General features: G+C 46.2%; 1 protein-coding gene across 6 annotated transcripts in view; it reads right to left on the reverse strand.

Annotated features, from left to right (window-relative positions):
• Window positions 1–26,111, reverse strand: part of TBC1D1 (TBC1 domain family member 1) — a 237,908-nt gene that overhangs the window by 138,548 nt on the left and 73,249 nt on the right. For 2 of the 6 annotated variants that reach the window (XM_049108698.1, XM_025438021.3), the window contains exon 1: window positions 18,605–18,795. The exons of the other annotated variants lie outside the window; for them this stretch is intronic. In XM_049108698.1, coding sequence (XP_048964655.1) covers window positions 18,605–18,634 — 30 coding nt within the window. In that variant the 5' untranslated portion in view covers window positions 18,635–18,795. Of the gene's footprint in view, window positions 1–18,604; window positions 18,796–26,111 lie in introns of those variants that run through there. 6 annotated transcript variants of the gene reach the window in all.

Genomic DNA, 26,111 nt, shown 5'->3' on the forward strand with positions numbered 1-26,111 from the left:
GCGTCTGAGAAAAACATTTCCATCTCAACAGAAATGCAGGCTCCTCTGGGTCAGGACCTGTGCTGGGCGCCAGGGCTGTACATGAAGTGGCACCACCTGGAGCGGGGGACCGAGATGGGACACTGGTTAGGAAAGGAGGTGAGAGAGGCCTTGGGAGCCACAGGAGCCTCGCCCACCAGGTGAGCAGAGCAGAGGCACCTGCTTGGAGAGTAGGCAGGGCAGGAGGAGAGGCCCCCACCCGCCTGCCCAGGCCCACCAACGAGCCCCCAGGGTGGGACAGGTGGGCCCAGGCCCAGGTACCTGCCACCGGGCCACAGGGCCTGCAGAGAAGGGTGGCTGGGGACACACGGCAAGAGGGGGGGCAGTGGGCAGCAGGACCCTGAGAGTCACCCGGGGCCCACCCCACCCTCACACCCAGACCGCATGATGAGTGATGAGTGGGGGGGCACATGCAGAGAAGGGGAGACATCGACCACGACCAGAAGGTGACACGGCAGCAAAAATGGGAAATCCAGCGGATGGGGCAGCCACCGACAGGTTAGCAGATCCCACGCACCGAGAGGAAAAACCTCCAGGAATCTGACACAGATTACAGTCTAGGATTTATTTACGAGTTCTCGCTCTGCTCAAGGCCGTTTCCTTGTCCAAGCAGCATTGGAAACGCTGAGAACCGCAAGCCTGGTGAGCCGTGGCTTGGCTCGGGGTCCCCACTGTGACCCCCCTGTCCCATGGGCCACGGGTTCCAACAGACTGAAAAAAATGCAGTGTGTGTTCGAGAGCGGCTCTTTCTTCTACTTACTCAGCCCAAGACATACAGCGTGAAAAGATCTGGAGAGCTGGCAGTCTCTGGGGAACAGGAATATGCTCTCTTATCTTTGCTCATCAGTAGGTTGTTTTCCTATAATTTTCATGTATTGCTTTTGTGATCCTAAAGGTTATTTTTCATTTTTGAAAAAGTACTCCTTTCTTAAACTTTAAGAAATTTTAGAGATCATGGCCTACTCTTATTAGATGAGACCTTCCAGGGACAAAATTATTTGGAGAGTGGAGGGGGAAAGAAAAATCTTCATCGTAAATATATGATAAATTATTTCAACAGTACAAGTGAAATGGCATACATTTCTAAGTGGCCCCCAATGCCTCACTATGTAACATACAAAAAGCCTTTAAATCATGAAATGCAATCTGAAAAAGAAATGTCAACATCTATAGAAACTAAAAACTTGAGATGACAGTCTAAATATAAAAAGTAAGATTCAAAAGGCTATCCTTTGATATGCCTAGGTAATTACTTAAGACAAAAATTATAGCTTAGATCAAAATTGGGATAATAGGCAGAACTGGTCTATTTTATGAAGCTGACAGTCCAACCCTAAGTTTAGATAACCATTAACCTTATTAACCAGGTAAATATTCTTGCTACTTCCTAATAACTGCAATAAAATGAATATAATTTAAATTCTGACATTTGTGGACACAGTATGGAATCCCTTTGACAGCAAGAGTATTAATTTTTTTAAACACAAAATTATTTACAGCCCAGGCTACTCCTCACATTTTCGGGGCCTTTTTCAAGGCACCATTCAAATTACTCAAAGCCAGAGCTCTGTCCTCCACCCCGCATCCTAACACCGGTGTGTGGGAGACTCTGGCAAGGCAGGCGTGGGCTGGACTGCAGGTCTGACTTTGTGCAGCATGGCACCTGCTGAAGCTCACGCGAGCTGCCCGGTCACTGCCCTGCCACCAGCATCGGTGAGGTGCAGGGCAAGTGCCAAGGAAATGTTTGAAATTTAAACTTAAAAAAAAAAAAAATACACGATTGCCAGACTCCATCACAATCTGAGGTGTCGGGGATCCCTGGTGGCTCAGCGGTTTAGCACCTGCCTTTGGCCCAGGGCGTGACTGTGGAGACCTGGGATCAAGTCCCACGTCAGGTTCCCTGTATAGAGCCTGCTTCTCCCTCTGCCCATGTCTCTCTCTCTCTCTCTCTCTCTCTCTCTCTCTGTGTCTCTCATGAATAAATAAATAAAATCTTAAAAACAAAAATCCGAGGTGTCATAAACAAGGCAATCATTTACAGCCTTTAAGCACACCACACCAGCTTTTAGGACATGGATTGCATTCTTGAATAAAACTTAGTCACATATGTTCAGGAATCCTGAGCTTCACTCAGGTCAGGAGTAGAAATAGGTCTTTTCTCTTGTACCGTTTTACCTTGAAATGAACTCTCCTCACCAAGTAGTCAGTCCTTCTCTTTAATCTTGATCAACAGACAAATGAGAACTTTGGCCAGTAAAGGATATTAGTTAGAACCGGTCTAATCTGTTTTTCGTTTAACGTATTTTAACTTTGTGTAATGCCAACTATAACAATAACAAGACTATTTGCTGTTCCTTGGCTTTCTCAGAAGTTTTAAATGTAAGATAACTTCAATAAATGTTTATGGAACTCAGACCATATCCTAGCACAATAGTGCAAAAGCAGAGTAAGTGGCTAACACTGCCTTCCTGCTTTCAGAGATGAAGGAAATCAATGAAGGAGACACACAAGATAAAAATGAAAGAGTATACAATTGCCCACAGAATAAATAAAGTAGCCTGAGCCTGAATTCATAACCAGTGCCTAGCCCTCAGCTAACATTTCTCTTCCTACCCTGACTCATGCTACCCTCCTACCTAGTGTGTGGGAAAGAAAATACGATCCTGTCCTAGCACCCAACCAAACCTCCACGGCCAGTTTCCCTAAGGCGGTTGACCCGTGTCACACTAAAGGGAACGAACTGCGATACTCTCAGAATCACTTCCTGTGGGGCACCTGGCTGGCTCAGAGGCTAAGCATCTGCCTTTGGCTCAGGTCCTGATCCCGGGGTCCTGGGATCGAGTCCTGCGTCGGGCTCCCCGCAGGGAGAGCCCCTCCTCTGCTGCTTCTCCCTCTGCCTGTGTCTCTGCCTCTCTCTGTGTGTCTCTCACGAATAAGCAAATAAAATCTTAAAAAAAAAAAAAAAATCACTTCCCATTCCAAAATTCTACTATTCTATAAACATAAATTAGAATATAGAAAAAATTAAAAACACATTAGAATATAGAATGAAAACATGAAAACAAAAAAATCCCAACATCAGGAACTTGTATGTTAAATCTGTCATATATGCAAATTGAAAAAAAAAATCTCCAAAAGAAAGAAAGAAAAAGAAAAACCACCAAAAACCTCAGGCAGGTAAGTAAGTACCCATGGGGCAGACATGGCTTGCCAGAAGTTCATGTGACAAAGATTTAAGGATTTTTAGCTGATTGTAAGCCCAGGATAAGCCAGCAGAGCGGCCTGGATACCAAAAGAATGAGAAGGAACAAACGCCTGTGGCATTAGGAGACATTAGGAGAAATGTCATCCTTACATTAAGGGGGGGGGTGTCACAGCTTCACCAGCCTTCCCACTGATGGCTACAGAATTGTCCTTTTCGGGGTTAGCAGACTTTAAAAGCAGCAGCAGCGGCAGCAGCAAGAGTCACAAGGCGCCTGTGATTCCACGGACGGGGACCAGGGCTGTCGGCGTGGGAAGGGGACGCCAGGAAGCCTTTGCACATCTGTCGTGAGGAAGAGGCGTTCGTGCTCTCATAAATGGGAAGGCAAAGTGAGGAGACATAAAACGAGAAAGATTTCTCCTTAGGATATAACAATCTTCCGATCAGAGCTGCGTGCATCTGGATGTCCTGAGCAATGCTGAGCGTCCCTCGGGAAGACTCGGGCACCGGGCGGAGGGGCAGGTCCACACTGCTCACAGTCAGACTTTCAATCCCCCCCACCCGCTTAGGGCTTTATTTAAAGACAGGCACCTGCCTCTACCGCCTGCAAAGGCCTGCTGAGCAGGCAGTGGGTCCCAGCAGGCAGGAGTCTGAAAGCACAGTTCCTTCCCCGGCTCCGGCTCCCCGACGTGTCGGGGCGTGGGGGGCTGGCTTCATCTTCACGAGACAAGATATTTTACAATCAGGAACATTCCTAGGGAGCCAACACCGAAACCAAGGCTGACAAGAGATAAAGACAGCTGCTCCAGCCAGGAGCTGCTGCGAGCAAGGCCTTCAAAGCCCAGCTGCCTTTTTCCCACGCCCAGGGGACGGCTAATGGGTGTCCAGAAGTCTCAGTGACCTGCTGAAACTGAACTCTGATCGACGTCCGCTTAGTTCTAAACCCTGGAACGAGAGGTCCACCTACTGAGTGGACTTCTGAAGTCTCTGAATCCTGACGTTTTCCAAGGTGAGATTTCATCTGGACTTACAAGACGAAAAGAAAGATAAGCCCTAAAGGAAGGAATGGGGCAATGAAATCTTATGAATGTGATTAGCTCCGCTAGAAGTCTTTAGTAAAATGCACTTGCATTTCTCAGACATCATGGGGATGACTCTTTATGGTCTTCTGCTTTTCTCTCTACTCTCTCTCTCTCTCTCTCTCTGGGGATCTCACGCACTACCTCAAGACCAACAAAGATAATTTCTTGGGGAGCCTGGGGGTTCAGTCAGTTGAGCATCCAACTCTTGGTTTCAGCTCAGGTCATGATCCTGGGATCAAGCCCTGTATCAGGCTCTGAGCTTAGCTGGGAGTCGGCTTGAGATTCTCTGCCTCTCTCTCTTCCTTTATCCCAGCCCCTGCTCTCATGTATGCGCTCTCTCAAGAAAGAAAATCTTTTAAAAAAAAGATAATTTCTTGGGAATACCTGGGTGGCTCAGTGGTTGAGCGTCTGTCTGCCTTTGGCTCAGGGCATAATTCCCCAGGGTCCTGGGATGGAGTCCCACATCAGACTACCTATGTCTCTGTCTCTGGGGGTCTCTCATAAATAAATAAAATCTTAAACAAACAAACAAAAAAAAGAGGGATCCCTGGGTGGCTCAGCAGTTTGGCGCCTGCCTTTGGCCCAGGGCGCGGTCCTGGGGTCCCAGGATCGAGTCCCGCATCGGGCTCCTGGCATGGAGCTTGCTTCTCCCTCTGCCTGTGTCTCTGCCTCTCTCTCTCTGTCTATCGTGAATAAATAAATAAAATCTTTAAAAAAAAAAAAAGATAATTTCTTAATCCACATCTTTAGCTCTGAATTCTCTCAACTGAATGTTAACTTCTAATCACCTCTAAGAATCCCCAGACATCAGCACCATGACCTTAAAGCATCCAAATCAAGCTCATCTCTTTGCCCTAAAACAGGCCCCTCTCTTTACCTGTTTCCCCAAATGCCTTCCAGGTAACTAGTTTCAAAATCTGGGAAGCTCCTCTTCGCTCTCCTCCCTCCACTTGCCATCATCGATAAGAGTGTGTGTCCCATCACTATGAGCCCCAAACCTCAAGCGCTGGTCTGAGCCCATACACACCCCTGCCAGGCCACAAGACCCCGCTAAGCTCAGCTGCGCTGGGCCTCTCCCAGGACAGATATCCATCCATCCCACTCTCCACGGACTGCCCTGACGACATCAGTCTACTACTCACAAACCTCCCAGGGGCCTCTCTCATCTCTACAAAACACCAACAGTGCAGCCAGGCCTTTAGAAACCTCCAGACGGCAGGGAAGCACTGCCATCATCTCCTCCTGTGAGTTCTCCCAGCAGGGGCCAAGGCCGGGGAGTCCATGCAACTCCACTCAAACCTATCTTGGGCCTCTGCTCATTTGGATTCTGCCTCACGTCTTGGCTTATGCAGCTTCTTCCAGCCAAACGTTCTTTCTCATCCCCTGAATGGGACCCTCGAACCACTCACTCAGCCTATTCATTTTACTGGGAAACAGCCTCAGACGGCTGGAACAACCGGCGTCAGGTCAGTTGGGCCGGACAGAACCAGACCTCCCCATTCAAGACTCTTTTTCTAGACCACATCAGGTCCGCATGGTTTGTTTTTACCTAGGAGGAAATACAGTCTTCGGTTTAAACTTTCCTTATGAGATGAAAGCCTCTAAACCATTACATTAAAACACATACATACACAGACACAGACACACACCAAAAAAACTTCCAAAACAAAACAGCACCAGCCACTGCCCAGATTTCTAGTCTCTCAGATTCACAAGCCTTATTGGATTTGCACTTTCAAGTTTAACAGCAGGCCCTGTGTGAGGATAAGACTGGTTTCCATCACAGGGTCTGCATGCAGGGTTTTGAGGGCGGAACGATCCTCTCTCCCACAGAGAGGGGCCAAGCAGGCTTCACTGCCTCTCTTTATGCAATCAGAATCAAAGCAAAACATCGTTAGACCTAAAAAGCCCCCAAAATCTGCAGAGAGGTACTCCAGGACACTGCAGACCTTAACAACCACGTCCAAACCACACTACTGGCTCCCAAACAGAAAGCACTGTTTTTGAGAAAAACAGTATTTATTTGAGTTAAACATGTACATCAGTCCTGTCCCTGCTGATTAAAAACGAGACTGTCAGGTGGGATTCACTGCGCGTGGACAGGTATCATCTCTGTGTAAGGCTGCCCAGAGGCTTTACATCTCCCTCAGCCCGCTCTACCACAGGCCTATGGGGTCAGCCCCTGCGAACACCAGTCTTCATCTCCACAAGGGGACAGACTACGCTTCTCCTCTTGGAGCATCTGTGTCTCGAGTGCCTGGCACCTGGCACAGAGAGGTTGCACAACTAACATATCGTGACCAATGCTGTACTTGAAGCAGCTGACCTTCTTGGCCAACATGCCTGGAAGCACCACAAAACTACCCTAAAAATGGTGTGGCAACTGCAAAACAGTAATACAGAAGTGTATGCTCTGGTGGTCTAGGTCACTGAACTCTTTCCCTGGGGGAAAACATCCACAGATCACAGTCTCAGCTAGTTTACACACTACAGAATTGCCGCAATCGAACGTTGCTGGGATATTCATTCTTTCAGCTAATATTAGGTGGTACAGACTCAAGGAGCTGCCCCTACTAGGCCTCCAGCGCTATATAAATTCCTATGTGCTACCTTCACATATCTTCAAATAAGGAAAGAGAAGCCCTTCAGTTTACCTACAAACTCAGTAATAGGGCTATTGGTGGAACTACAGGAGAGCGGTGACCACAGTAAAAGTAGGAGCAATATTTCATATTCATACAACTCATCAATAGTCAGTACACAAAAGGCCACCATGTCATTACTCACAAACAGGTTTCTGGTTTGTGTTTCTGAAGCCACTTTTTACAATTAAATCTCTCATGTTTCAACTTTGGAAACTTACACATATAAGAAAAGAACCTGACACAATGGTGACCATCACAATAGACCCATGTAAATATCTCTGAGCAAATATTGTCTCACCCATCTTACAGTTTATTTTCACCTAATGACTGATTTCCTCTGGGTCCACCCTGTAGAGAGAACTTCCGCAAAATGCCATTTGGCCAATTCTCTGCCTTCGGCAGGCCTACAATTATGAACTCGGTTAAACAAATAAACTTCCTTCCTATTTTTAAAGTTTTCCAAAATTGGAGAATCTACATCTTTGGTTGGCACACTATTTCCTGGACTTACAAACCTGGCAGTGAAGAAATTCTTCACAGTATTTTGAGAGATGAAAAGGGCTTCCGAAACGGCCAGGCAGCTGCTCCCCACCTCTATTTTATGGAAGGGGAAAAACAAGATGAAGCTGTGACCTTGGGCAAAGTCACACGGTGGGGGGAGTTGGCTGGTTGGAGAGGTCGATTTTCCCCTTATCTGATCTAAATTACTTGTGGCCTGACAAAAGCATTTTGCTCTTGTTCCATGCTGCTGAAGCAGGGCTTATGTTTAATTCATGCAGAAGGTGATAGAACAACAAAGAATCTAAATATCATAGCGAGTACAAGGTGACATGAAGAGCTCTGGGCTAAGCAGACTCGGAATACCTAAAACTTCACTCTGACTTTGGGAAAGCCACCTTACCTCTGGAGGGTCCGGCTTTTTCATCTTCAAAAAGAGGGAACAGGATGAAGCAACCGCAAGTGGCGTCTCCACCCCTGACTTAAAAGATGAGGATGGTGCTATCTCCCCCCTATCCGGTGCTGAATCTGAGCCAGGCACTGCTCCAAGTACATCATGCGGGTAAATCATCCACGGCCTGGAGGGCACTTACCATGCCCATTTTGTGGATGAACACATTGATTCTCGCAGAGAAGGGGCTTGTCTGCGGTCACATCTCCACTGGTAACAACACGTGGAGGAGGGATCTGTCCCAGGCCCGTGGCTCCGGGGGCTCTCTCTTATCAGAGGTGGACAATCTAAGATAACTGGCCTGACCTGCAGTCATACAGAGTCCAAATTGAAAACAATTATAGCAATCACCCAACACAGTGTTCTCATTTCACAGATCAAGGACTCAGTGAGACCCAGGGACGTAGAACTTAATGTCAGGAAATGTAATGTAAAGATATGGCTACACCCATCCTGTTTCCTACACAAGCTTATCCCAAAAAGTGGCTTTAACCATGCATATCACTTAAAACATCTTGTGTGACACCCCAACATGACTGATGGCAGCAGGGCAATGAGTACCACTCCCAAGGCAACTAGCCATGGTTAGACAGCAAACTCGAGGCAAACTGGGGCCTCCAACCCAACCCTTTAATTTCCAGTCTTGTGTACTATCCTAGGCTCGAAGAAATGTTCAGTATGGCAGGATTCTCTGGAGAGCCTATTCAGGAGATCGGGTGTGTTCGGGTGGTACTGCCATTGGAGACCCTATCCTAAGTAGTCTCTAAATACACAGACTTTCCTAGAGAGGCAAAAATATGCTTCCACGGTGCTTTGAGAATATCAGATAATAAGTGGTAATACTCCTAAGGCCCATGACTCAAGTCAACAAAAAAACTAAAAATCAGGCTATGGTCATCTCAAAACTGACCTCTTTGGTCCATCATTTAATTGCCCCTAACCTGTCCACCAATCTTGACCCATCTTCAATCTTCCTGTCAGCGATTGTGCCTCTTATTTCCTGTTCTCTTCTCTCCCTAACCAAGAACATCACAAAATTCAGGCTTTTTAAAAATATTAGTTCCACTTCTTGTTTGATTTCAATCTTACACACCTGTTTTTAAAAGCACGTTAGGTGGACATTTTATGCCTCTCATCTAAGGAAGGGGGAAAATTCAAATTCTTGGTGGGACAAAATATTTTAAGTTCTGACCGCCCTCACTTCGTATCTTGGAACATGTGCTGTAAAATCCCTTTATTACAGCGATCACACAGGTACAACAGATAACACGTGAATTTACAGCCAGGCAATTCAAGCTTCCATCTTAATTGCTCTCACAAATGACCTAACCTCTCCAAACTCCAGTTTCTTTATACTATTCTCCCAAAGAAACAGGAGGGAATAACACCCCACCCATGAAGATCTGGAAGCTGCTACTCCCCACGCAAAGGCTGGCACACGGTAAGTGCTCAAAAATGCAATCCTCTTTTCCTTTCCACGGTTGCATTAACACTAATGTAGTTTCCTCTCCCGTTAAATCCGCTTTGCAAATGTTTCTCTGAACAAAAACTCCATTTCCCCCATTAGAGGAGAAGAGACACGTTATACACACCTACCCTATCTCCCACAGGACGCCCTCCAGGAAATAGGGTGCTATGTGATTCAGCAGGTCACTGGAGCCGGGCACCGGGGAGCTGTGTCGCCACACTGGACTTGGGCAACTTCCACTGTCTTCAAATGCTTGGGCCCTGGTTTCTTCCGACTCACAGCTCACACAGCTGGTCAGGCCTCCCAGGCTGTGGAGCATTTATGACACCCTTCACATGTCGAAGGACCTCTACCCGCCCCAGCAGACGGCTCAACTTTATGCTTCCTTTTTCTTTGTGTCCCTGCAGGCACCTGGGCCTACTCTGAAAGACACATAAACTCACCCAGGTGAGTAAGGTATTCTGAAATAGGATATGTTGATAGACATGCATACTTTTGATTTTTGTAAAATACTTTAAAGACCAAGGCACAAACAAGTCAGCAGGGCAACATCAACAAGGTGTGCAAAACCCAAGACTTTAGGTTTCAATTCTGCCGCAATGAGCTGTGTGATCTCGTCCAAGTTAATTAACTTCCTTGCTCTGGGTCTCAGTTTACCAATGGAGAAGAGAGAAAATGGAATTATATTCTGGTTGCAAAAGAGTGACCACCTCGCTAGCCTCCATATCTGACAGGTGTGTGCAGGCCCAGGGGTGCCCCAGGACAAAGGAAAAGGAGCCTTAATTCTGAATCTCCCTGTACCCTGGTCATTTGTTTAAAGTGACTGCTTTCCCCACGGTTAAAAATTGCTGGTCTCAAAAACAAGGCAACAGTGTAGGAGAGCAACCTTGAATGATTCTAAAACATGCTGGAAAATTACCACAAGTATGTTCAAACAATTCTTTTTCATAATTCACCACACATCAGTGACCCACAACCCAATCAACTTCTCTTAAAGACTTAGCTCCACGGCTGGGTAGGTCAGCTGGTTAAGCAGCCGACTCTTGGTTTCAGCTTGGGTCATGATCTCGGGGGTCATGGGATCAACTCCCACATGGGGCTCCACGCTCAGCAGGGAATCTGCTTGGGGATTCTCTCTCCTTCTGCCCTTCCCCCCACTCATGCAATCATGCGTACTCTCTCCCTCTCTCTCTCTCAAATAAAGAAATATATCTTGAAAAAAAAAAAAATAGCTCAGTTCTCATATCCTCAAAAAAAAAAGTCTCATCCCCAGATGAGAGTGACTCCCTGTGCACACATCTGTATGATTACAATAAATCATCTTCACAGGTGTACCTCTCCCTGCTAAACTGCAAGCTGCTCAAAGGCTGGGCCTGTGTCCTGCTTATGTCTGGATCCTCATGCCTACACCACAGTGGCACCAAAACCTCTGACAAGCTGCAAACTCAACCGTGTTCAAAGACTTTTCACCTGTAGATGATCTTCACAATTTCCTCTGCAGATTTTGACATTACTCAATTTTAAAACAGGATCTTTAAAAAGATGAATATGGAATACGTTATTTTATAGATGAGAAAGGCTGGAGGTTATTTTAGCCAAGCCCAACCAGAGTAAATGAACAAGGCCTAGGAGCCTAATCTCATTATAGCACATGAAGGATATAAAAATAATTTGCAAAAGTAGTACCAAAGTACATAAAAACTAAGGAAATTCTTTTTCATCATGCCTTCCTTTTAAATCTAACAAAATGATATAAACGGCTAGTTCCTGCTCCCAAAAGCAAAATCAGAGGCAACGGAAGTAACGGAAAGAGTAAAGGTACTTAAGTATAGATACACAGATATAACCATTTACATTTTTTGTTTTTCAATAACTTTTGTAAATGTTCTTGAATACCACCATGTATTATGAAATAAAATGCAAAAGGACAAATTTATTATCTCTACTGCCTAAAAGTTAACAATCAAAAGGAAGGGGGGGGGGCTCCACATTGTGTCATCAGGGAAACAGCAAATCAAAGCCACAATGAGATACTATTACACACCCATTAGAATGGCCACAATGTGCAACACTGACAATATCAAATGCTAAGGAAGTTGTCTAGCAGCAGGAACTCTCATTCATTGCTGGGGGGAATGCAAAAATGGTTACAACCGCTTGGGAAGACAGTTTGGCAGCTTCTTAGAAAACTAAACATATTCTTACCATATAACCCAGCAATCATTCCCCTTGAGGTTTGCGGAGGGGAGCTGAAAACTTATGTCCACACAAAAACCTGCACAAAAATGTTTACAGCTTTATTCATAACCACCAAAACTTGGAAGCAACGAAGGTGCCAGTCTACACAATGATACATCTAGACAATGGAATGTTATTCAGGGCTGTAAAGAGCAATCAAGCCATGAAAAGACAGAGAAGCAGCTTCAATGTACCTTACTAAGTGAAAGAAGCCCATCAGAAAAGGATATATGTACTTCAGGATTCCAACTACAGGACATTCTGGAAAAGGCAAAACTATCAAGATCGGTCGTTGACAGGGGTCAGGGAGGGCGGACAAGATGAATGGACAGAGCACAGGAGATTTTTAGGGCAGTGAAACTATTCTGTAGGATAGTCAAAATACACGTCATTATACTTTTGTCCAAACATGCAGAATGTACAACACCAACAATGAACTATAGCTTAAACTTGGACTTTCTGAGATAATGTGTCAATCCAGATGCATCAACTGTAACAAATGGTTGGGGACCCTGACAGTGGGGAAAGGCTATGCACGTTTGGGAACAGAGGGTATACGAGAACACTCTGTGCCTTCTGCTCAATTCTGCTGTGAACCTAAAATTGTTCTTTAAAAAAAATTAAGTCTATGTAAAAAAAGAAAAGGCAGGAGTGCAATTTGAGTCAATTTTTCAATGATAATTTGATTTCTAGTCTAACATAGTATCCTAATGGTATTTGGGGCAAAGTTAAATACACTGAGAAGTGAAAACGCCAAAGTATTTTTTTTTTAAGATTTTATTTATTTATTCATGAGAGACACAGAGAAAGAGAGGCAGAGACATAGGCAGAGGGAGACACAGGCTCCTCACAGGGAGCCCGATGTGGGACTCGATCCCAGGACCCCGGGATCACACCCTGAGCCAAAGGCAGATGCTCAACCACTGAGCCACCCCGGCGTCCCAAGACCAAAGTATTTTTTAAATTCAATAAACGAATAGTTAATACACAAATGTTGACATTTTTAAAAAGATACAAGAGTATGCACTGCAAATATTGTCTTCTATTCCTCAGACACTCAACTTTAATTTTTTTTAAGGTTTTATTTCATGGGACGCTATTTCCACTATGATCCTCCAAGATACAAGTGATTAATCTGAAGTGATGGCATTTGTTCCAAAAACTTAAGCCACTCCTATGCCTCATGATAGTTTTAACAGAAAATACAGAGAACTTTTTTTGCTTCACGAAGTCCCCAGACCATCAGCATTACTGTTACGCGTGAACCTGTTGGAAATGCAGGATCATGGGTTCCATCCAGACCTACTAGCGCAGAACTATATCTTAAAGAGATGCCCTAAATAAAAAAATATTAAAAAAAAAAAAAAGGGGGAGGGGGGCGCCTGAGTGGCTCAGTGGTTGAGCGTCTGACTTTGGTTCAGGGCGTGATCCTGGGAACCCGGATCAAGTCCCACATCAGGCTCCTTGCAGGGAGCCTGCCTCTTCCTCTGCCTATGTTTCTGCCTCTCTCTGTGTCTCTCATGAATAAATAAAAAAATATTAAAAAAAAAAGAGACGCCCAAGTGATATGTATGCACTAGTACATGAGATAACACCACCCCTGTTTTCATAGAGTTTATAGGCTAGTGGAAGAGATAAAACAAACAACCGTAACAAGAGGCATCATACACCAACGGGCTATGTGGCTCCAAGACTTTGGGGACCGGTCAGTCTTGGTCCTTAGGGGCAGCCCACTGCCCCAGGATGAAACGCCAGCCTCTCTGCAGGGGTCTGTGTGCCATGTGCATTCTGGCGACTGCTCATCTGCCCAGTCTCCTCCTCTCCTGTTTCCTACAACAGATTTTCCAGCCAGCCTGACCCGACCGACAGACTGGGAGTGAGGTTTCTCCAACGTGCCTCCAGGCCTTTGTACATAGGACTCTAACCACCCGGCCCCCCTGACCTTCCCTGGCCAGCTCTCAGCCTCCTTCTGACTGGAGCAAGGGCCACTCTCTATTCCCCCCTATGGCCAGCGGGCTGGCCTCCTGGCAGAGGAAAGGTCTCAGGGGCTATTTTCTACTCCTTTTAGTATATTCCTGGGAGGAATGAAGAATAATCAGAGATGCTTCAGGGAGGGGGTAAAGGACGAGAGGGGTTTAGATAAATGAACAGTTTATCAAAAACAGACTAAGGCAGAGACATATACGTCAAAGTCAGTTTGGGGAAGAAACTAATTTGCTTTTTTGTCATTCAGAGATCTACTCTGAACTCAGTGTCCTGTCGTGGATGAGACACAATTTCCACTCCTGCTTTTTTTCTCCCTTTTCATAAAACCAACTTGTGCCCATGGTGTCGTTACTGTAAGCAAATGGAGCTCCCAAAATGAGGCTGCTGCCACTAGCAGCCGAGAGGCCCCCCGGGGAGCCGAAATCCTGGTCCCGGCTGCACCTGCTTCACTTAGCAGAGGCAGCAAATTTTTCACAGTCAAGGAATAGTTTCACCGTGACGAGGAGTTCTCCCCTCTTTATTAAACTCAAACAGCCACTAATTAAACATAATGTAAGTCTGCCGAAAAAAACACTTTTGTGTTTTTAAATAATTCATCACATTAACGTAGGACACGCCAACAGGGAACTGACTTTCACAGGACAAAGCAGAGGAACCGCTAAGTGCCAGGTGTAGGCAGATGCCCACCTTCCAGGAAGGCCGGAGGCACCCAACCTGGGCCACTCCAGGCTGCAGGAAACCACAAAAGTAAACACGCCAGACCAGCATCAGGACACAACCGGGCCTGGAGGCCGCGCTTAGGGAGGCAGCTAACCAAGGGCAAGTTGTACTCAGCAAGAGAAGTAATTGGTTTCTCTGTCATTTGCACCAGTCTGGGACAAACAAGAGAGCAAAGCCACCGGTCACAGCATTTCAGAAGATAAAGAACAATGATTAAAAAAAAAAAAGAAAAGAAAAGAAAAAGAACAATGATATATTCACGGGTATCCCTTCCTCACTACCAAACTCCAAGCTAAACACTATCATCATCGCCTGCCCGAAACGTAACAGCCTACGTGGCTCTGCTTCCACCCAAGGTGTACATCAGCCCACAGCGCCCTCAAGTTCTAGTTCACAGCCTCTAATGGCTTCTCAGAGCACTTAAAGCAAATGCAAACCCAGTCCCTTGCCTCCAGAGCCTGCCCTAAAGGGCCCAGCCCAGACTGCCCCCTCCCTAACTTGGCCCCAGGTCCCAGCTCACTTACTCCAGTCACACCAGCCTTCTTCCCACTGCTTTAACACGCCCACCTGGAGCCACCTCTAGGCCCCGGTCCCCACAGGTGCCTCTGCCTGGCACATGTTGAGCACCCTTACTGCTCAGATGAATGCCACCTCCTTGTCACCCCAGCCCCTAGTCACTCTCTACCAAAGCAGCTTGCTTACTTTTCTCCCGAGCACTTACCACCACGTGAAACTACCTTGTTTATCTCTTTGCTTGCTTCTGTGCAGTCTCCCCGACCTGGAATCAGAGCTCCACAAAAACAGAGACCTGGTGGGCCTTGCTCATTGCTAAATCCTCAACTCCCCAAACACTACCTGGCACTTAATAAATATCTTTGTTGAACACATTTGTTAAACGACTTGTTGAATGAGTAATAGCTATAGACTTGTTTTCAGAAGGCCAAAACATGAAAAAACTTGGTTTCATATAAACCATATTTTACAAAAGGATTCCTTATCTAATGCATTTTTAAATATTTGGCTTACAAAGCTTCAATGTACACACCTTTTTTTCCTATTTTTTTAAAGATTTGATTTGTAAGTAACCACACACCCAATGTGGGGCTCAAACTCCCAACCCTGAGATCAAGAGTCACATGCTCTACCCACTTAGCCAGCCGAGTACCCCAGTGTGCACACTTTTTAAAGGATAGACCTATTGTGCAAATTGAACTAACTCCTTCAAGGCATGAACAGTATTTGGTACATAGAAGGTATCCAATAAACAGCCAGTGAATACATGAGCACTGGAAAATAATACAAAGCATAAACTATATGAAACTGCACTTGAATTTGAGAACATAGCAAATGTGGATATATTTAGGTCCATTTTCCACTTTACCTGCCTGAATAACATATATACTTAAAATCCACTACTGTGAAAAAAAAAATAAAATAAAATAAAATCCACTACTGTGAGATACTAGCAATAATCTTAGCCATTATCTTTACAGGCAGGTGTGAATCCAAATAAATTCAGAAAGTTATCTGGCACCTCTACAGCAGTCTTAACTGATGCATAAAAGACACAGAAGTAATCAACAGAAATACTCAAAACTGCCAGGTGGTTAGGGACCACTGTGGGCTTTAGTATAAAAAATCATGATGCTTGAGAAATTCATTTCTATTTGTAATCTATGTAAAAATTCACATACCCTTATGAAAGGCTAATCAAGAAATCACACCTCTATAAAACCTGTCCCATCGCCCGGGTGGCTCTGCAGTTAAGTGTCTGCCTTCAGCTCAGGACATGATCCTGAAATCCCACATTGGGCTCCCTGCAAGGAGCTGCTTCTCCCTCTGCCTGTGTCTCTGTGTCTCTGCCTCTCTCTCTCTCTCATGAATAAATAAATAAAATCTTTAAAAAAAAAAAAACCAAACCTGCCCCATTTGTCATATAATGCACACCTGCCCTACTATTCCAGGTCATGTCCAATTTAAAAGAAAAGTGCATCTTAATTTTTCCTTTTTTCAACATAAAATTCTTCTGTTTGGGCTCTATTCCTAAACCATGAAATTGCTCTACACATTCAATATTCATAGAATTTTAATGTGGCACCCAAGAAAAATTCCTGTTCAGGTAACCATCTGTACCAAGTGATGTCCACTCTCTTTTCTCTTTCCCTACCAGGTGTTGAGCCAGTTTGCAAAGGTCAAAAGAGAAAAGCAACTAGATGTGCAAGTGTTTGTGTGAGGTGTGTGTTCACATTCATTTGTATGTTCTTGAAGGGTCATTCTGAAAGCAAATATAAATGTACTTTGGGATTATGCACATTGTCTTATTTGCATCTCCTGTTTCTGCCTTTAAAATATCCCCTAATATATAATGCCAACTGTGCCTTATCTCTTAGCAGTAACCAAATTAGGTTCCATGGAAAGTCACTCTTAAAATAACCTCAAGAAATGGACTTTCAAATAATTTCATATTCTAAGAACTCAAAGAACACGTCGTCTATAAAAATCAATTTCAGGATGCAATTTATAATCTCACAACACCTGGCAAAAATAAAATATAAAATAAGTACATTTTCTGCTGACAACTGATAAATTTGCTCCAAAAACATATCATAGTTTTGTTGTTCTGTAGTTTAAATAACTTTGGAATAACATGATTCAGACTTCAGATGAAGCTACCAACATACAGTTCATTGAAATAACCTTTTCAAAAGTATTGCCAGTTGGAGTTAACAGATAATCCTTACAAAAGTTTCTTAAATTTTGTTTTTGGGGGGCTTCTTTTTTTTTTTTTTAATAAAGCTTTGGTCTGGTGTTTTCACGGTCGAACTCCTAGGCCAAAGTAAAGAGAAGTCCACCCCACTCCAATAGCGAAGACATCTTTATTAAATATGTTTTGGAAAAGTAAATAAAATCATAAAACAGTACCAGCAATAAGTTTTTCGGGTTTTTAGGGTTTTTTTAGATTTACTTCTTACTGATTTTGAGGTTAAAAAAAAAATCTGGTAAAAGGTTCTCCCTCTGGTTTTGTATAACCACCTTGTTTATCTCTTTGCTTGCTTCTGTGCAGTCTCCCCCAACCTGGAATCAGAGCTCCACGAAAACAGGGACCTGGTCGGCCTTGCTCATTGCTAAATCCTCAACTCCCCGAACACTACCTGGCACTTAATAAATATCTTCGTTGAACACGTTTGTTAAACGACTTGTATACAATTGTACACTCACTGCCTTTCATAACCACGTACAAGCAGACTCAAATCCTCAACCTAAAATAAAATATAATCCGACAACACACCTTGAGTTACCTTTTTAACTACCTAACATCATTTTTTTAAAATTTAGCATTATGTATAAAAGCTAATTTTTCGAACCAGAAAATCTGCACGTTATCATTCTTTTTTTTTTTTTTTTTTTTTTTTACAAAACTACAAGTCAAAACTTTTTCATTTCAGGAGGTGAAAGTTCTGGGGAGGAGGAGAAGATAGGATACAGTGCCTAATAAATAATTTGGTTTCTGTGTCTCCGTTTTATTAGCACTTAAATGATAGGCAAAGCCTTATGTGGCTCACGAACAGGTACTTATTATAAAACGAGCACTCTGGAAGCACTGCGCAACGAGAAGATACAACCAGCACCTAATTATTATTTGTAAAGGGTCACCTAATGGCTAACCCAGGCAGTTTATTACTCAACCTGCCAGAGGCCAGGAGCAAGCCCTGCTAGGAGGAGCCCGGGAGGGTGAGTAAGGTGCCCTGCTGCCCCTGGGAGAGGCTGCGAGGGATGCACCCCTCAAACACCCGGGTGCCTGGTACTGGGGTCGGGGGGGGGCCGGGGGGGGGTCAATAAAACTAATTCTACGTGTTCAAGCCGGTGGGAACTCCAGAAATCTACTCCAACCCCTTCGTTTTAGCAGCAGTGAAACTGGCAGGGATGCGTAGCGCTCAGCTATTCTCAAAGCGCTAATGTCCTGAAGACAAAACTTTATGGAAATGGATGGAATTCACATCCCAAACTCACACCGCGGAAGGCACGGCAATCGGGGGCTAAAACAAAGGGCGGGTCCCGGGGCCACAGCGGCCTCACCGTCCCCACCCGCGAAATGGGCCGGACGCCCCCCGGGCCCCGCCGGCCCGCGCAGAAGGAGGGAGGGGCGCCCGGGGCCCGACGGCAGCGGCGCCCGCCCCTCCCCGCGGCGGTCAGGCCCCCTCCCCCATCCTCCCCTCCCCCCGCCCCCGGGGTCCCCAGAACCGCGCCGCCCGCCGCGGCCCCGACGCCGCCTACCTTGGCCACCCAGCTGAACAATGGTGACATCGCGCGCCGGGCGGCGGCTCCCCTCCCGTCGCTCCGCTCACTCCCGCCGCCGGCCGCTGGGGCGCGGGGCAGCCGGGGGCGCGCTCGGGGCGCGGCGGGGCGCGGGCATGACCCCCGGCGGCGGCGGCTCCTCCCCGCTCCGCGCCGCCCGCCGCGGTCCGCCCGCGGGGCTGCCGGCGGCCGAGAAGGGAAGTGGGTGGGGAGAGCGCTGGGAAGGGGAGGGGAGGGGAGGGGAGGGAGGGAGGGAGGGGGCGGGAAAGGAGGGCAGGGGAGGGACGGGACGGGAGGGGAGGGACGGGAGGAGAGGGGAGGGGCGGGAGGGGAGGGCAGGCAGCGGCCGGCGCGCCCCCACCCCGCGCGCCCCCACCCCGCGCGCCCCCACCCCGCGCCCCTACCCCGCGCGCCCCCACCGCGCGCCCCCACCCCGCGCGCCCCCACCGCGCGCCCCCACCCCGCGCGCCCCCACCCCGCGCGCCCCCACCGCGCGCCCCCACCCCGCGCGCCCCCACCCCGCGCGCCCCCACCGCGCGCTCCGGGCGGGAAGCCGGGACTCCGGGGTGCCCCGGGCGGCGCAGCCCCGGGAGGAGGAGTCCAAGAACTTTCAGAAAACTCGGAATTCCTCCCTCTGCGGTCTCTTAAAAGCCCGAGTTGAGCGGCCACAAAGCCGGGCCAACTTTCCCGGGGTTACCACCCCCCCCCCCCGCGTTGCTTTCTAAACGCTCGAGATAGCTGCCAACAAAAGGACTAGTGTTTCCCCAGCCCCTAATACCTTTATATAATCAAAGGTGGTTTTCTTGGAGTCCGAAAACTAAGCTACTGAGACCAGGAAGGGGGGGGGGGGGGGAGGTAAGGAAGCTCCTGCTCCCGCCGGCCGGCGGCGTTCAGCCCCCAGAGAAACATTTCACCAGTTTTCTTCTCTGCCAAGGCAAGCTGGTAAGACAGTGTGGTCCGTTGATAGCTACAAATGTTAAGGTAAATTTCTAACTCAAGACACCCTAGAGTTCCACGATGGGGAAAAAAAAAAGTCCAAAGGTCTAATGGCCCATGTGTGAATGCATGTGTCATGTTGTGCCACCCACTGAGCTCATCAGGCCAGAAAGCAACCAAGATTTTGCTTCTGTTTCCTTTTATGTTGTGCATTATTTTCATGATGGGCCAACAGGACACTCAGATGTCCAAATGTCTGGCATCTGAGTCAGGTGGGTATATTATCTATTGCTGCATAGTAACAAAATACCCCAAAATCAAGAAGCTTAAAACAGGGGTGGGTCAGAAAACCGGGACCATCTTAGTTGGCTGCTCTGCCCAAAGTCTCTCTTTATGTTGGGTTCAAGCTGTTAGCTGGGGCTGAAGCCATCTCAAAACTAGAGTGGGACTGAAGGATTCACTTCCAAGCTCACTCACACAGCCTGTTCCTTGCAGGCTGTTGGCTTCCGTTTCTTGCTGCATCAGGTGGTCCCCTCCATGGGGCTGCTCCTAAAATGGCAGTTCGCATCCCCCAGCACAAATGATCCAAGAAAGAGCATATGTCCAAGAAGGAAATCAGTCATTTTATAAACTGATCTCAGAAGTGACAGCGCAAAGTTCCTGCTGTATTCTATTGGTTAAAGGAAATGATTCCAGTCCATACACAGGGCAAGAGGGAATTACACACCACTGTCATGACTGCCAAGAGGAGAGGATTGGCGGGGGGGGGGGGGGGGGGGGGGGGATGATGATATGTCATCTTTTTGTTTCTCCTTCCAGGTGGGGTGCAGAGGGAAAGCCAAGAGTGCCAGCATTCTAACAGGGCCCACCTGGGTTACTGAAAAGGGCCTTAGGAGCATCTTAAGGAAGTGCTGCTCTTTCGTGCTTGTAAGCAGTGACTGACATTCCCTAAAGAAATTCAGAGCTAAGGCACCTGGGTGGCTCAGGAGTTGAGCATCTGCCTTTGGCTCAGGGCGTGATCCCGGGGCCCTGGGGTCGGGGCCCTGGGGTCGAGTCCCACGTCAGGCTCCTCACAGGCCACCTGCTTCTCCCTCTGCCTGTGTCTCTGCCTCATTCTCTCTGTGTGTCTCTCATGAATAAATAAATAAAATCTTTTTAAAAAATGCGGAATCTGGGGCGCCTGGGTGTCTCAGTGGTTGAGTGTTTGTTTGCCTTTGGCTCAGGTGGTGATCCTGGGGCCCTGGGATCGAATCTCTAGAGAGCTTGCTTCTCCCTCTGCCCATGTCTCTGCCTCTCTCTGTGTGTCTCTCAGGAATAAATAAAATCTTTAAAAAGAAAAGAAAGAAAAAGAAATGCAACATCTTGGGCCCTGCCCTGAATAATCCAGACCTACGGAGTCAGAACTTTCATGTTATTGTGATTCCAGATGGCTAGGGTGCACATTCAAGTTTGAGATGCACGAGCATATGAGAATCATTGGTGTGGGGCTTAAAATGAGCTTCTGGCCAACAGACTCTTAAGAGAACCGCAGAAACTGTTCTGTGTCCTGTGTCCCAGGGATGATGTGCACTAGCTCATCCAGAGGGAGACCTGGTTCCTAGGCAGCAACATAGTTTGATGGGCAGCTGAGGACCAGGTGGGACCAGCTGCACCCATGACAAATGTCACCATACTCCATCACTCCAATCCCCAGACTGAACTCTACGAAGATGCCCATAACTTAGAAGCACCTTTGGGGTGACGATGAAAAGAACCCAAAATTGATGAAAGAAACGTGAAATATTCCTGACTGAGATAAATTTTCTGCCAGTTGGGGAGAAGATGGGGTGACAAAAAAGAAATTAGATTAAATTTAGGAGAATATAAATCACACTTCTTTTTTTTTTTTTTTAAATCACATTTCTTGCGCAAAGAAAAAAAATTAAAGTCACACCAAATCGTGGATGTAACAATTACAATAGGAAAGCGCCCAGGCAGGTGAAATAGGGAGATCAAGTCTTCATTGTTTAAACATGGATCCAATTCTCCCTATAGGCACATCAGAGTGGAGGCTCGTCAATCAGACCTGGTTTGGACTTGCCCAAAGCTTACATATCCCCTAGACACACAGAGGTCTCCCTCCGTCCCAGATCTCTCTTCCTGATCCAGAACTGTGTAGAATCATTCATTTCATGGGAACGTAAGGGCCTTTGCATTGAATAGACTTGCCGGGCAGGAACATGTGGAGCTCTAACACCAAACAGCTTAAGAAATCTATGAGAAGGGTCTTGTTTTAATTCACTATCACCATGTAGTAGTCACAGTGCAGGAAGAAACTCTGTTATAATTGGAATTATATTATCTGTTATTATCAATGATCTATAATTTGGAATTTCATTAAAGGGAAACTGTTAACAACAGACAATATACTGATTCCACATTCAAATGAAACAATTTTCCTTAAAACACCACACTCCCTCCTGGCTGAAAAAGAAAGTATCCTTTCCCCTAAGAAACTATATATTCCCCCCAGGAAAGGACTGTACATAGACCAGGGACTGGTTATCTTTAACAGCTCCTGAGTGATTCCCTTCCAGTCAGAACTGAGAACCCCTAGACAGAATAGTCATTGCTCAAAGATGCTGATGGTTCCCAGCCCTGATCGTCTATCAGAGTTGCCTGTGATGACGGGGTAGGTGGGGAAGGAGGGTGAATAAATGGGCTGCTTTGGGGGCAAGGACCTCAAAGGGCAGGCAGGTCACATAAATGCATGAAGAGAGCCAGGTGTGAGACAATAAAGGACTGAACGAGCTGTGGCATTTCAGAGATGGGACACCCAATTATTACAACTCCATCCAAGCAAGCAAAATGTGTCAGCCAACTAAATTCAGCCAGAGGTCAATACTGGTGTTGACTTCTAGCTCTACTTAAAGCTTGGAAGAGTGGGGATCCCTGGGTGGCGCAGCGGTTTGGCGCCTGCCTTTGGCCCAGGGCGTGATCCTGGAGACCCGGGATCGAATCCCACATCGGGCTCCCGGTGCATGGAGCCTGCTTCTCCCTCTGCCTGTGTCTCTGCCTCTCTCTCTCTGTCTGTGACTATCATAAGTAAATAAATAAAAAATAAAAAAAATAAAAAAAAAAGCTTGGAAGAGTGGATGTATGCGTGTTCCTTCTCTAACAGGTGAGTCTGTCAGCCAGGATTGAGAACCTCTTTTCACAGTTCTAGATGCCTTATTTAAAAAAAGAAAAAGAAAAAAAGATGTAAGGGGTGCCTGGATGCCTCAGAAGAATGTGTGACTCTTGCTCTCAGGGTCATGAATTGAAACCCCACATTGGGTGTAAAGATTACATGAATGAATGAATGAATGAATGAATGAATGAATTAAAAGAAAAAATAAGATATGGTTGCTCTCTGAAGAGCAATAGGCTATCCAAATAGGATGGCTGAGATCTAAATGAACAGGATCTATAGAAAATCCAAGACTGCTGTCTTTCTAAGTAACTTTACAAGGATAACTTAATCTATTTTCCTGAGACATTAAGGGAGGACCTGAAGATGGATGGGAGAACCCAGGAACTGGAAGACTTGCTTCCCTCCTGAGTCTGACCGGAACTCCTCCACCCAAGAAGCCCCCACCACTGCTGCCCGATTCTCCTGCCATCTTCCTCCTTTGAGAAGGAGCAAGAAGCAAGGACTGCGAAATCGCCTGTGAGAATTCCAGAGGACATGCACCTCCTTGGCTGTGCTGCACCAACTCAGAGGTGGAGGCAAAGAGGGGGAAGCATGCAAAAGCATGACCTCACTCTGCCAACCTCTTCCTCCCCACAAGACCTGGCTAAAAATAGGGCCGTTGTAATACTAGGAAACTCAACGTGCTTTCAAGTGAATCAGAACGACTTGGCAACTATGATCCTGACCAACCAATGACAATATGGTCTTCTTTTCCACACCGTCAAGCAATTCTCTGACACCAGCTGGGTGTCCTACAGTTCACCTCAATTCTGACACTACTGACCTGGAGATCCCCCAGGTTAAGAGCTAGGTCCCACACAAGACTGGGCCCCCCTACACACACAGTTCCCATGACAATCACAAGGCCACGTTGTCACCTGAGCTTCTAACGGACCAGCCACAGGTCCTCACAACCCCCTCCTTGGGTTCGATTAATATGCTAGCTAGCCTAGCTCACAGAACCCAGAGAAACACTTTACTTACTAGATTACTGGTTTATTGTAACAGGCTATAACTCAGGAACGGCCAGATGAGAGACATGGATGGGGTAAGGCCTGGACGAAGCGCATGGAACTTGCATATTCCCTGGGAGAGCCACTGTCCTGGCATCTCCAGGTGTTCTCCAACCCGGGAGCTCTCCAAACTCATTTGGGTTTGTAATGGAGGCTTCATTACCTAAACTTGATCAATTAAATCACTGGGCCCTAGTGACTAAACTGAAACTTCAGTCCTCTCTCCGCGGCCACTCCTCCCCCCGCCAAGGTCCAGGGGTAGGACTCAGGATTCCTACTCTCTAATCCTGTGGTTGGTTCCCTGGCAACCAACCTCCTTTCTTAGGTGACCAAGGGGCTTTCCGAAAGTGGATTCATTAACATAACAAAAGAACACCTTCATTGCTCTCTTCACAGGAAATTCCAAGGGTCTTAGGAGCTCCCTGCCAGGAAAGGGAACAAAGATCAAATATATATTTATTATAAATCACAATATTGCAGCAACTAATCAGAGATTTATTCCGTTCAGGGCTATTCATCGGCACCTATTGTGTAAAGCAACACGTGTCTTGGCAAGGAAGAGAAATGTGCTAAAACCCGAATCTTGACCTCAAGGGGGGACAGAGGATGGTAGCCAGTATTGTTGGAAAGGGAGAGAGTGAACAATGCCTCTGGAAAGGCCCCCGTGAAGCTCCACAGAGTTTCCAGAAAAAAGTGAAAGATAACTTATGGCTATAAAGGAAGACACAGCTTCCTGGCTGGAAAGTCACAGGACTTTTTTTTTTTTTTTTTTCTTTTTTTAAGTAATCCCTACACTCAGTGAGGGGCTCAAACTCACAACTGGGAGATGAGGAACCCCAAGCTCTACTGACTGAGCCAGCCAGGTGCCCCAAAGCTTTAGAACTTTTACAGATGGTGATGAGGCTTTCCAGGAGCGGGGATCAGCTGGACAAAGGCAGTAAAAATACACTGATTGTCTCTGGAAATCCAGCCTTACTACAGACAGAAATCAGAGCTCACATTGTAAAAAGAGAATTTTAGTAAATTCTAGTTTGGAGTTGTGCAGTTATCCCTCTCTGGCCTAAGACTTTGTTTCCAGAAAAAAATATTTGCTGAGGATACTATCAAGTCCAAGAAAATCAAGCAACAAAATCCCTCTGTATGAACTGAAAACATATGCCATGAAAAAACTTGCACCTGAATGTTCTCTGTAGTATTATTCATAACAGCTATAAAGGAGAAACAGCCTAAGTGTCCATCAACGGATGAATGGCTAAACAAAATGCAGTGTACTACACAACAGGGGATTATTTTGTCATAAAAAGTAATGAATACTGATACATGCTACAATGTAAATGGACCTTGAAAACATTATGCTAAGTGAAAGAAGCCAGACACAAAAGGTTACATATTGTATGATTCCACTTATAATAAATATCCAGCATAGGCAAATCCATAGAGAGACAAACTGGATTCATGGTTTCCACAGAACGGAAGGCTGGAGGGTGGGGGGAATGGGGAGTGATTGCTAATGAGTAGAGGGTTTCTGTTTTGGGGTGATGAAAATATTTTGGAACTTTTAGTATATTCACTATACTTAATATACTCAAAATATACTAAAAACTTAAATTTCATGGTATGTGAATTATGTCTCAATTTTTTAAATCCCTCCAGGTGATGATGGTTTGTTTGTTTGTTTGTTTTTAAAGATTTTATTTATTCATTCATGATAGACAGAGAGAGAGAAAGAGACACAGAGACACAGGCAGAGGGAGAAGCAGGCTCCATGCCGAGAGCCCTACACATCCCGGGACTCCAGGATCACGCCCCGGACCAAAGGCAGGTGCTAAACCACTGCGCCACCCAGGGATCCCTCTAGGTGATGATGGTTTAATGACTTTAGGTAAGTGGGCCTTCTGATTCAGACCACAGCTTACACTCCAGCCCCCAAATTCACAGGCCTTCAGATCTGTACTGAGTTACACCACCGGCTTTCCCGGGATCATGACCCGAGCCAAAGGCAGATGAGCCACCCAGGTGACCGTCTATGAGGCTTTATCATAATGGAATAATAATCCACACTTTAGAGGGCTAGTTTTAGGATTTTTTTTTTTAAGTGATCTCTACATCCAACTGGTAGGAGTTAGTTGGACAATTGGGTAGGTTGTCAGGGCCAGAGTCCCCAGTGAGAAAATAATGGAGTCAGGACAGCTAAAATAAAACAGCACTAACATCCTGTTTTACAGCTTAGACAGGGCTGCACTAGCATTCTGCTTTGCAACCTTTGCAGAAATGACTTCTGCAAAATGTCCTAAAATAAGACAATTAACCACAAAGCATTTGTCAA

Source organism: Canis lupus, chromosome 3 (assembly GCF_003254725.2).
Source record: "Canis lupus dingo isolate Sandy chromosome 3, ASM325472v2, whole genome shotgun sequence".
Classification (NCBI taxonomy): Eukaryota; Metazoa; Chordata; class Mammalia; order Carnivora; family Canidae; genus Canis; species Canis lupus.